We start from the raw sequence: 12467 nt of genomic DNA on the forward strand, positions 1-12467 counted from the left end.
AGCTGGACACTTAACTGACTGAACCACCCAGGTTCCTCTTGTCTTCTCTGATTTTAATTGAGCCTTTTATATAATTCCAGTTTTTTTGTTTCTTAGCATCTCCATGATAACTTTTTTTTCTTTTAACTTTTTTTTGGGTGATTGTTCTTGAGTTTGACATATACATTTGTAACTACTCCAAGTCCTCGTTCAAATAGCACTATTCTGCTCCACAGGTAATACAAGTACCCGTAATAGAGTATTGCCAATTCTTTCCTTCCGTCCTCATACCATTGCTGTCATTCATTACTCATCCAATCATTGAATACATGACTGCTATTATTTTTTTTTAAATATTTTATTTACTTATTTGACAGAGAGAGATCACAAGTAGGCAGAGAGGCAGGCAGAGAGGGGGGGAAGCAGACTCTCTGCTGAGCAGAGAGCCTGATATTGGGCTTGATCCCAGGACCCTGAGATCATGACCCGAGCTGAAGGCAGAGGCTTAACCCACTGAGCCACCCAGGTGCCCCATGATTGCTATTATTATTTGGAACAAACTGTTATCTGCTAGATCAATTAGGAATAAGAAAAATAAAAGATTTCATTTATCTACATTTATTTCTATCTAAAGCACTTCTTTTTAAAAGTAGATCTATATTTCTGATTTATATAATTTTCCTTCTCTTTGATGAATTTATTTTAACATTTCTTGCAAGGCAGGTCTACTGGTCACAAATTTTCCAAGTTTTGTTTGTCTGAGAAAATCTTTATTTTTTCACTTTTGAAGGATACAGAATACTATGTTGGTGGGTTTCCTTTTCTCAACACTTTATTTTCGGCCACTTGCTTCTTGCTTATATGATTTCTGAAGAGAAGTCTACTTTAATACTTACCTTGCTCTACAGTTATATATAAATATATATATATTTTATATATATATATTTATATTCTATATAGTTATATAGAAACTCTGGTTTCTTACAAGATTTTTCCTTTGTTTTTGATTTTTGGTATGTTTGAGTCTGTTTGGGCTGCTATAACAAGTAATACCCTGGGTGGCTTGTAACAACAGAAATTTATTTCTCACAGTCCTGGAGGCTGGAAAGTCTAAGATTAAGATGTCAGGAGATTTGGTGTCTGGTGATAGCCTGCTTCCTGGTTCATAGACGGCTGTCTCTATGTCCTCACATGGAGGAAGTGGTAAGAGGTGCTCCAGGGTCTCTTTTATAACTAATTCCATTCCTAAGGGCTTTACTCTGATGACCTAATCACGTCCCCAAAGCCCTATCTCCAAATACCACCACACTAGGGGTAGGTTTCAAAAAATGAATTCTGGGGCCGGGGGCACAAACATTCAGTTTCTAACACATAGTTTGAATATGATATATCTAGGTATAGGTATTTTAGTATCTATCCTACTTGGTATTTTCTATGCTTCCTGGAGTTGTAGTTTGGTATTTGTCATTAATTTGAAAAATTCTTATGTATATTAAAATTATATATTAAAATACATTACATACTTAATTATAATTTCAAATATTTTTTCTATTCCTTTCTTTTCCTCTTGGACTAGGTGTATACCTTTTACCATTGTCTCACGGGTCTTAAATGTTTTGTTCAGGCTATTTTTTAAAAGATTTTATTTATTTATTTGAGAGAGAAAGAGAGACAGCGAGAGAGAGCACGAGTGGAGGGGTGGGGGGAGGGGGAAGCAGGGTCATCGCTGAGCAAGGATCCTGATGTGGGGCTTGATCCCAGGACCCTGGGATCATGACCTGAGCCAAAGGCAGAGACTTGACGGGCTGAGCCACCCAGGCGTCCCAGTTCAGGTTTTTTCATCCTTTTTTCCTTGTGCATTTCAGTTTCAAGGTTTCTACTGACTTATCTTCAAGCTCACAGTTCCTTTCCTCAGTTGTCCAGTTGATTGATTAGCCTATCACAGGCATTCTTCATTTCTGTTACAGTGTTTTTTATTTCTAGCATTTACTTTTAATTCTTGGAGTTTGCATTTCTCTGCTACATTAGTCACCTCTTCTTGCATGCTGTCTACTTTTTCTATTATAACCCTTAACATACGAATCATAGTTATTTTAAATTCCTGGTCTGATAATTTCAAAATCTGTCAAATCTGAGTCTGATTCTGATGTTTGTTTTGTCTCTTCAAACTGGCTTTTTTTTTTTTTTTTTTTTACTTTTAGTATGCCTTGCAGTTTTTTGTTGAAAGCTGAATATCATATATCATGTAAAAGGAACTGAAGTAAATAGGCCTTTAGTGTGAGGCTTTATGTGTGTCTCTCTCGGAGTTAAGCTGTGCTTATTGTCTGTCTAAGTTGTCAATGATCATGTGAAAGGCTAAAATCTCCTTGGATGTTCCTGTTTTTGTCTCCCTGTTGTCACTCTTAAATAAGGCCTTAGATGTGCAGTTCTTTCAGTTATTACTATACAAAAGTCCTTTGATGTTGTGATAAGGTATGGGGAAGAAGTGTTCCACAGACCTATGATCAGATCTCAGTCTTTTAGTGAGTCTGGATCTCTGGGCTATGACCTTCACAAGTGCTTCTCAGTTTTGTTTTTTTGTGTCCTCCCCACTTTCCCCTTAGGTGAGACAGCAAAGTGAGAGGGAACTCGAGTTGGGTGCTTCCTTTCCCCCAGCTTGGCTTGGTTCTGGTAAAACTCCAGCAGGTAAAAGCTGGTAAAACACTTCCTCTTGAGGATAGGCCTGGTTAAGAAGAACAGAACACTCCAGGTGTATTTCAAAATGACTTCTTTTCCCTCCCTCTGCTGAAGCATGAGGGTTTTTTTCCCCCCTCCAATCCTCACTGTGAGAAAGTGGTACGGCTCCCAGAGGGAAAACACAGAGAAGTGTGGGGGTCTCCCAAAGACCAGGCCCATCTTGACTCTAATTCACAAATTTGTGTACATGGAGCCTCCAACAATTGGTCAACTACAGTTGACATTTTCCTCCCTGTTATTGATTCCCCAGGGGTTTCTGTTCCTGGGTTTCTGCTATGGCAAGTTATGATTCTCTGTGTCTGCCTGTCTCTCCGATTTGGGGGACAGTGTTTTCCTTGTGACTTTAATTCTTTGATGGCTCAAAGAAAAGCTGTTGATTTTCAGTTTGTTCAGCTTTTTTCATGTTGTTAGGATGAGGGTGATGACTTCCAAGCTCCCTACATGCTGGACTGGAAACTAGAATCTCCCCTACCTGAATTAAAGAAGTTTCCTTCTTGCCCATCCTATCACTGTGTTTTATCTTTTTTTTTTTTTTAAGATTTTATTTATTTGACAGAGAGAGATCGCAAGTAGGCAGAGAGGCAGGCAGAGAGAGGGGGAAGCCAGCTCCCTGCCGAGCAGAGAGAGCCCAATGGGGGCCTCGATCCCAGGACCCTGGGATCATGACCTGAGCTGAAGGCAGAGCCACCCAGGTGCCCATCTGTTTTATCTTCTTTATAACACCAAAGCTCCTATCTGAAAGTCTCTAGTCAACCATTTACCTACTTATTTACTGGCTGTCTCCCTTACTAAAACTGAGATGCCAGGTTCATGAGACCACCAGCCCTCAACACAGTATCTGGCACGAAAGAGCCTCAACAGATACATTGCCTGAATGAGTGAGAAAAGACCTCCAGCTTCTGAGGCTCTGACCACTGGACATTAACCAAATCTGTTGAGCCCCTGAACGTTTCTAAAATGAGATCTGCTATGACTATCTTTTTGCTTCATGGAGATGCTCGAAAGGCCAGGATGAAAGGGTGACAGTATGGTCCTAGTGTCCTGAACAGACTTCTGATGCTATACCTCTTCTTCTTCTTCTTCTGTTTGGTGGGCTTGAGAAAAGGCTCCACAGGCAAAACATAGACATGTAAAAACTGCAAAGATTGACTAAACCTATTTTGAGATCAGCACCTAGAGCACAGATTAATAGTCACACTTGAGGAGACTCAGAAAAGATCAAAGAAGGATGAAACTGTTAGTTTTACTAATTATGAAAAATAATGAGTGTCTCCCTCTTACGACAGTACTCTTGGGATTGGAGGTGGGGGGAGTGGGCACCTTAATTCCAAAGAGGAAAATCAAGGAGCTATTCAGTCTAAAATTATTCAGAGTTGTCTAGTCCAGACAATAATGACAACCAACAAATAAGGAAAATAAGAAAGAATAGCCCTTTCTTCCTATTTTTGGCAACACCACACTTAGGAAAATTTAAAATACATTCCTTAAAACAATAAGTACACTTCTTCCTATGACTTACGCTAGAAGAAGTTCATAATCAGTGAGATGCAGCTGTGATGGAAGTACATGTGAAGAAAACCACACAACAAAACCCCACAACAAAAAACAACAAACTAATGGATATCAAGGATAGTACAGAAAATACATGCTTCAGGAGAAATTCTCGAATTCTGGGGGCACTGGGCCTTGTTTCTTTGTCGCAGAGGAGTTCTGTGCACTTCTGACACCCTGATGGAACAATCAGGAGAACCCACGCCATCTCTTGGCCCGGAGGCCCCTCCTACTGAGGTAGCTCAGAGATGGAGGATGAGAATGGTCTTGATTTTTGACACAAAGCAGGCTCTACCGTTTGCCACTCAGCATGCATTTACACATGCTGGCTCTGGCTGCCGAGGGAGGGACATTAAGGCAAAGGAGAGAAAGATGTATATATCAAAGGCCAACTGAAAAAAAGGTAAAACAATGTCAACTTTTGAGGTAAATCAATGGAGAAAGAATTCTCAATAGCCAAATTGTTGTAAAGGATAAAATAGGAGCTAGGAGTTAATAATAGGCTATAGATTTTTTCCATCTGTATTGGGGCTTATCTTATAAATAAATGTGCTTTATTATTCTTTGGCAACTGCTTGTGGGTGACTCAGATAGTCTTTCAAAAACTGGACAAAAGAAATAATATAAATCCCTTGTATCCGGGGAATTCCTCTAATTAGGAGTGGCAATGAATTAGAGAAGAAATTTGTTTTCGATATAACATCTGCAAATGACAAATGCCTTTCACAGAATTCTCAACGTCATTCCTTTACTAAAAGAACTCCAATAACAATAATAATAAATTCCCCAAACAACATATTGCGATAATAGACTTAATAACCTATTATTGGGGTGCCTGGCTAGCTCAGTCAGTAGAGTATGTGATGCTTGATCTCAGGGTTGTAAGCTCAAGCCCCATGTAGGATGTAGAGATTACTTAAAAAAATAATGTCTTTTAGTAAATTCTGGCTATTCAGCATTTTCAATTATCTTTTAGAATAAATGATTCTTCACATACTCAAAAGTTAACAATTTACTTTCCCTGAGAATTTCCCAGAATATTTTAATGGATATGCTTTATTTCAAGAAGGTTATTTGGTTGGGGTTGAGATAAATATTTAAGAAAATTGCATAGAGGAAATAAAAAAGAAATTTCCATAACCATGCTGTAGTCAAACATATCCCATATATAATGAAGCCACATTAGTAAAAGATTTCCTTACAAACAGAGATGCCAATACTGGCTACTCTTCATCTTACACATGCAAAAATGTTTTTGTGATTTCTGGTGCATCAGCCTTAACCAGCATTTCTGGGCACTGACTCCAGGTGACGGTCCTGGGCTAGCTGTCTTCCTGAAGAGGGATGAGAATACACATACACACACACACGCATACGCTCACACACTCACAGTAGTTGTGAATCTGCAAGGGAGACAAATACCACCTTGACAGCAACCTGCTGGGTTGGAGCAACTTAGGGAAAAGGACAGGCATCTAGGAACAGGAGGATCAAACAGGGCCCATCATCTAAGAGGGGCACCTAGAATCCTTGAAAAGGACTGCAGAGAGTACTTGGTCCCCAACCTGAATGCTATAGCTGAGGAAAAAAAAGTCCAAAGAAATTAAGAGACCTGCCTAAGACCTGTACCCACTCGTGGCAGCACAGGAACTAGAACTCCGGGGTCCTGAACTAGAACTAGAACTAGAACTGGAACTCTATCCTGGTATTCTTTCCTGCTGTATTCTCAGAAATGGCTGAATCATCTATTTTTCTCCCCTACCGATATCTACCAGGCCAAGTAAGGAGAGTCTGGAGGACACTAACATGTCTTTCACTTATAAAACTGACATTCGGGTTGAGGTGATAAGGAGGACTCTTAGCCTTCTCTTGTCTTAACTGCACCCGGTCAAGGCTGCTTTGGCATGTCTGCCCTCTGGTTGGACAGTCACTAGCCACTTGCTAATGTACCTGGAGATAAACATGACAGAAACACTAAAACCTACCTTCACAAATTCATAAAAGCAAATGTTTTGAATACCAAATTATATTTAGTTGCTGAAAAAAGAAAAGCAACATGGGTTCTCACTGTGATTTGGAAGCTTTAGGAACCCCTTTTCTGCAAAATAAGTTGGACATTTAAACAAACCCTTTCAAGCCCTCGTGCTCTGTTCTATATGCAAGTCTTCCCTACTAGTGATTTAGTAATAAAAACAGAAATAAAAAGCCTCCAGCAATCTGACAACAGTACATCTCTTTTTCATGACCAAAGACTACTGTGTCAATATTTACAGAGATGAACTTACTTTGAAAATAATTTCACTATGAAACCACGTTACCGAATATACAGGTATTTATTTATTTATCTATTTATTTATTTATTTTAAGAGTTCAATAAAAAGCTCAAGAAGTGAACAGGCCCTCTCAGACGCGAGGGTTCTCTGTGCTCATACAGCACGCCCACACTTCTTGAACATACCATTTCACAAATGCTGTGTATTATTAAGAGGAGGCGGATTCTGCCAGGCACATAATTTGTATATTTAAGGGAGGTGTATGGAATGAAAAAGCGAAATATGTTAAATTTCAAAGGACTTGGAAGCAATGCTGCCTGTGAGCTTGTATTACAAATAGCCCTACATTATTACATACGCTATTAATGAGGCTGAGTGAATGAAAGTACAATTTGAATATGCATGACTCTACCCAATGAGCAGGACTTTTGTGTACTGATGAGGTTTTTTTTCCCCCCTCCTAAAAAAGGATTAAAATTATTCTTAGAGAAGTATGGCTGCCCAGAGACCAGTAAAATAAATTTACTTAGACCAGAGTCATACTATATTCAGATGAAATATACAGGTGCTAAAAGAATGCCTTTAATTTACCTACAATTCGTGGAACTTGTGCATAATTTTGTCTTCCTCCAAAGCAATATTCCTCAACTTCAAGCAGCTGCGTCAATACAATTTCTAAGCAAAAATAATGATTTTGGTGGAGATCCCTAAAAGTAGGCAAGGTTAAATAAACCTTTTGAGTACAAAGCCTTTACTTCCACAGTGAGGAGCACTAGTTAAAAGACTGGGGAATGGGTAAATTATTGCACCAAATGGCTGAGAATTAATCTCTGCTGACTAGCTGTAATCTAACGAGGCGTCTGTGTCCCAGGGAGCCCGCAGCATGTCCCTGGCGGTATGTGCAGTGTGTCGAGTCTGCGTGGCACCCTTTGTCCTCGCTCACAGGCGGCCTTTCCCCTCATTGTCCATAATATCCTCATGCATCTGGGACGCGTGGAATGCATTCATACTAACAGACTTACCATTGTTTTCTCTCAGAAGCTTTGTTGAGCAAAGACTGCATCACGGTTACTGATAATTATATTGCTTAATTAATCAAGACAAAAAAAATTTGCAAATCATTGCCTGGTTGCCAAGCAGGGAGATAAAAAATGACAACAATACAAGCTGAAGCAATATAACAAAAGTAACAGCTATCTGATCAGAAATTCTTATATAATGAAGCTATTAATGCTAAATCGGTTAATGTTAACATTGCTCCAGGTGTCTCTACTTAGATGCAAACAAAAAGGCTAACATTATGGATATAAAAGGCCAAATGTTGCCATGGATTCTGTAACCTGATAGAGAGGACAGCCTTTTCATTTGATTAGGGAATGCAATTTAAATACCAGGGACTGAAGCCAAACAAACAGACTTTCCCTCCACAAGCCTCTTGCATTCACCCTGGGGTCAGTGGTTGGTGAACAAAAGGTCAGCCACACTTGCCCTGGAAATGTCTGGATTAATTTTATTACATTGTAATGGTTTGTACTTTAAATGTGGGGATAACACTAAATTTCCAGTTGGCTATTATTCTCTTCTTCCCTAAAGGGAAGGCTTTTGGATTGAAATATTAAGACAGTGATTTGCTCAATCCACCTTGTCAAAATTTATGACCAAATCTGTAAAACTTACATACATTTTCTAAAGAAATTTTGAAAAGGTATGTTAATACTTGTTTTCATGTGTTAGAAGTATAATACCTTTTAAAAAAACAGCTTTTTAAGAAAGTTAAAAGTGTGTTTCTTTTGACACTGTGAAGTAAATTGAAATACCTTTTATGTTCTTTATTTGCCACAAAAAATAATGGTGACATTTTTAGGATGGTAAGTGACATTTTAGAGGACCATGTTGAAAATGAACTAATAAAGCCAGTTAATCCATACTAAATAATAAAGAATCACGTTTTGCAGATTTGGAAGCTATAGGACACTAAATCTGTTGGTTGTCTAATATCAACATTTTCAGTTTAATTCTTAAAGTTAGTGTTCTTCCCGGGCAAACACAAACATTATTAGTACTCAGAGCCATTTTCTTACACAAGAGTGAAAACTTTATACAAAAAGACACGAATCAAAGATAACACAAATATTTAGTGTGAAGAACTTGTGGCATCTTCACTCCCTGAATAGAGAAGAGGGTTCCCTTTATGTCAGGCTTCTCACCAGCCAGAGTGGGGCTTTTCTGAATTCAGGAGGTGACCCACACTGTGTCTAGTCCGAAAAACGATTTATTATTTATTCTATTTTCATAGTAGTGACTATAACTGAAAAATTACCAGCAATGGTAATAACAACAGCAACAATTAACACTTAAATGGCTTTTATTCTGAGTCAACCACTGTTTGAAGCACCTTTCCACTTCTTTTTTTTTTAATTTAATTTACTTTTATTTTTTACAGTGTTCCAAAATTCATTATGGACCACACCCAGTGCTCCATGCAATACATGCATAATACCTCCAAAATACCTTTCACTTCTTTCACTTCTTAGCTCATTTAATCTGCATGACTTTAACACTTTTGATTATGCTATAAATCCCAGGAAATCTCAGTTACCTATTATTTTAAAGCTCAAAATACAGAGTATGTAGAATGATAACTTTTAGTTCCTTCAAGAGAACAATTTGGAATGAAAATGAAGATTACACTTAATACGAACCTGGAGCACCAAGTCATTTTCTTGAGAAGTGACTTAACTATGCTAAATGTTTAATTAAAAATGTAAAAGCAGGGCGCCTGGGTGGCTCAGTGGGTTAAAGCCTCCGCCTTCGGCTCAAGTCTTGATTCCAGGGTCCTGGGATCGAGCCCTGCATCCAGCTCTCTGCTCAGCGGGGAGCCTGCTTCCCTTCCTCTCTCTCTGCCTGCCTCTCTGCCTACTTTTGATCCCTGTCTATCAAATAAATAAATAAAATCTTAAAAAAAAAATGTAAAAGCAAACCCTTCTATTAATAATTCCAACACAAAAGCAAGTCCCTATATAAAGCACCACTAAAATACCACTAAAGGCATGGCAAGGATCGAAAGTACAGCCAATTTAGTACACGGCACATAACCATTGGATTGTTCCAGCCATTCCCATGATCAATACCAATTGATGTGGCTACATTGATTCTGTGGCAAGGTGCTTCAATTGTTAAAAATCATCACATGGGCGGGCTGTGCTGCAGAGGCCTAGCTTTCTTCAGGGCAATGCTCGCAATCCTTCAGGACTGACCCCCATTAGCAGCAGTCAGAGGCTTGGTGAGCAGTGCCTGTTTGTCATGCAAGGTCGAATTCTATACCCACAGCCATCCACAAAATGCTAGATGTGACATGGGGCTCATTCAACTCTTATTATTATTAATCAATACGTCCCAAATTTAAAATTACTGTTTTTTAAAATTAAAAACAATTTTAAATTCTAAACATTTAAAATACCATGAATATTTTCAAACTGTAATTCCCAAAGAGTCTAGACATAAAAATACAGAATTCTGTGCTCCTGAGGAAAGATACTCTGAAAATCCCAATTCATACTGAATTTCCATATGGCATGTGTAATTCAGATATATGTGAGACATTCACCAGTTGGAAAAAAGTCCCCTTTAACATATTTACATCATTGTTTTTCAAAAACAGTGAATCATATGGTAAATGCTATATGAGTCGGAGTGATAATGTGGTGAAAACGTACCTCGGGTTTCTTCGTGATCGCGATAAAGAACATGTGATTCTTTACTGGGTAAATAATGATTGAAACGTCTCCGAAGGCAGTCGGGATAATTCCCCTGCGGTAGTCCCTGGAGTGTTCAGACCAGACGATGTGGACCTCGTCATTCCCCAAGTGACGGAGCTGCAATGGCCAATTGGCTCTTTATTAATCAGAGTGATAACAGCAATTTATGAGGGGTCGTGGCTTACAAATTGAATTATAATACTCAGAGGCAAAAATATTTCACTACTAAAAAAAGGTACGATGCCACTGTCTTCTATGACGATTAAAAAAAAAAGACAAACACATGAAAACACTGCTTACTTTCTATGGAAATACACTGGCACTGAGATGACACATATAAGTCTGGCAGGTACATTATTGCTAGAAGGGGATGAGACCTTTTCAAGGATTTTTTTAAATTGAATTTTACTCCTGTATTAAAGCCTTATGCTTTATATTGCTGAGCATGTCTCCAAACAATTAATGACATGAGCCTTTTATTCCATATTACAATAGAGCTTCATAAAACTCTAAATTCAATGGTTATTAAGAAAAAATATGAATATGAGACCAAAAGCTACTATAACACAATTGTGACCAAATGTATAAAAACTAGATTTGTGACAAAGCTTTAAGAAAAAGTACATATAAAATTACCTTTGTTTAAGAAACTAATAAGTATTACTTAAATTTAATAACAACAATAGTAACTAGCTTTCGGAGAGTGTGTCTTACGATCCAGAAAGTATGTTCACATGTATTGTTTTGTTAAATCTTCCTACTAACTCTCTGAGGCAGATGACATCATCTTTGTGCTATCTGACAGGGAAGAGATGGGGCTCAGAAAGAGAAAGGCACCACCTGACAAGGTGTGCAAATAGCAAGGAGCAGAGCAGGCCTGGAAATCTGGGCTGGGGCCTCTAACTTAGTGCCATTTCTACTGTTCACAGTCATCAAAGTCAACAACAAAAGCCAGTTGTACTGTCACTGCTCAAATAGCGTAGCCCACTTTTTTCGGTCATTTTATAGACAAAGAGGCCATAAAATCCAAAAACAAGTCAGCAACCCCCAGGATCTCTGAGGAGGGCTTAGCATGCCTCCAAGGAAGAGACTCTTTGTGACTTCTTCCTGGGCTGAGCTCTTTGGCCGCAAGAACACCCTTGATGAAGGTCCTGTGTACTGACTGTGAATCCTGGGCTGGAGAAGGCCCTGCATGAAATTGTCTGATAAGCCTGAGACTGTAACTAAACAAACTAGATTATAAAGATTAAAATGTTGGCCAAAATTGAAGTTCTACAACCAGAAAGGCTGACTGGTGAAGGCCCTCTGACACCTACTGAAAGTCTGAGGTTTGGTTCTCTCACATGCTGCAGAAGAATGCTATCTACCATCACTTGGGGAAGCATTTCTTGCTTCCTAGCTTATTTAATAGACGAACCCCAATAATGACTAAATTCAGAGGCACTATTAATAAAATAGTGATGCTGCACCAAAGGTAATGTAGTTTTGTATTAAAATACAAAAAAAAAAAAAAAAGATGCTCTGGAGTACCATGTATTTAAAACATGTCAGTACAAAGCAAATTTTCCTTATACACTATTTGACCACAAAAGAAAACTGTGAAGTGACCCCAACATGGCCTCTTTTCCATTTACAAGGTTACAAAGGAAGTTGGTTTGCTGCAATGCTTTCCTGTTCTTCACTCTTCCGTGCTTCTGGGAATGACTGTTTGAGTCAATTTTTAAAAACTGACCTGGTACTACAGTGAGGTACAGGTTCGATTACAGGTAACCCCTATGGAGAGGGGCACATGATTCAGCTGTGTCTGAGCTTGGGCACCGGGATAAACACAACTGTGGGTGTTGAGCACAAGTCATGATGATCTAGAACAATTTAACAGCATCTACAACTTTCTAAATGTAAAGTTACCCAGTATATCTTTCTTCTTCTTCCCCCATCACATATAAAGGCGAAAAGGGTAGCAGGCAAAAGGTGCAGCCAAGCAATCACCACCCATAAATAGTTAAAAGAAAAAGAAAGACACCAAATTCTCATAGCAAAACTGAATGTCGCTCTATATTCCTCTATTTCCACCTCTCTTTCTTTTTTAATAAAACATGCCAGGATCTCACAACACACTCCTGAAATTCAATCGTTTTGGAGTGAAAACATAGTCAGCATTACCAGCAAC

At 38.6% G+C, this 12467-nt stretch overlaps 1 protein-coding gene across 2 annotated transcripts in view; it reads right to left on the reverse strand.

Annotated features, from left to right (window-relative positions):
* RALGAPA2 (Ral GTPase activating protein catalytic subunit alpha 2) overlaps window positions 1–12467 on the reverse strand; it is a 317564-nt gene that overhangs the window by 92725 nt on the left and 212372 nt on the right. For both annotated transcript variants that reach the window (XM_080812607.1, XM_080812608.1), the window contains one exon: window positions 10256–10414. In XM_080812607.1, coding sequence (XP_080668733.1) covers window positions 10256–10414 — 159 coding nt within the window. The remainder of the gene's footprint in view (window positions 1–10255; window positions 10415–12467) is intronic.

Source organism: Martes martes, assembly GCF_963455335.1.
Source record: "Martes martes genome assembly, chromosome: 9".
NCBI classification, from domain to species: domain Eukaryota; kingdom Metazoa; phylum Chordata; class Mammalia; order Carnivora; family Mustelidae; genus Martes; species Martes martes.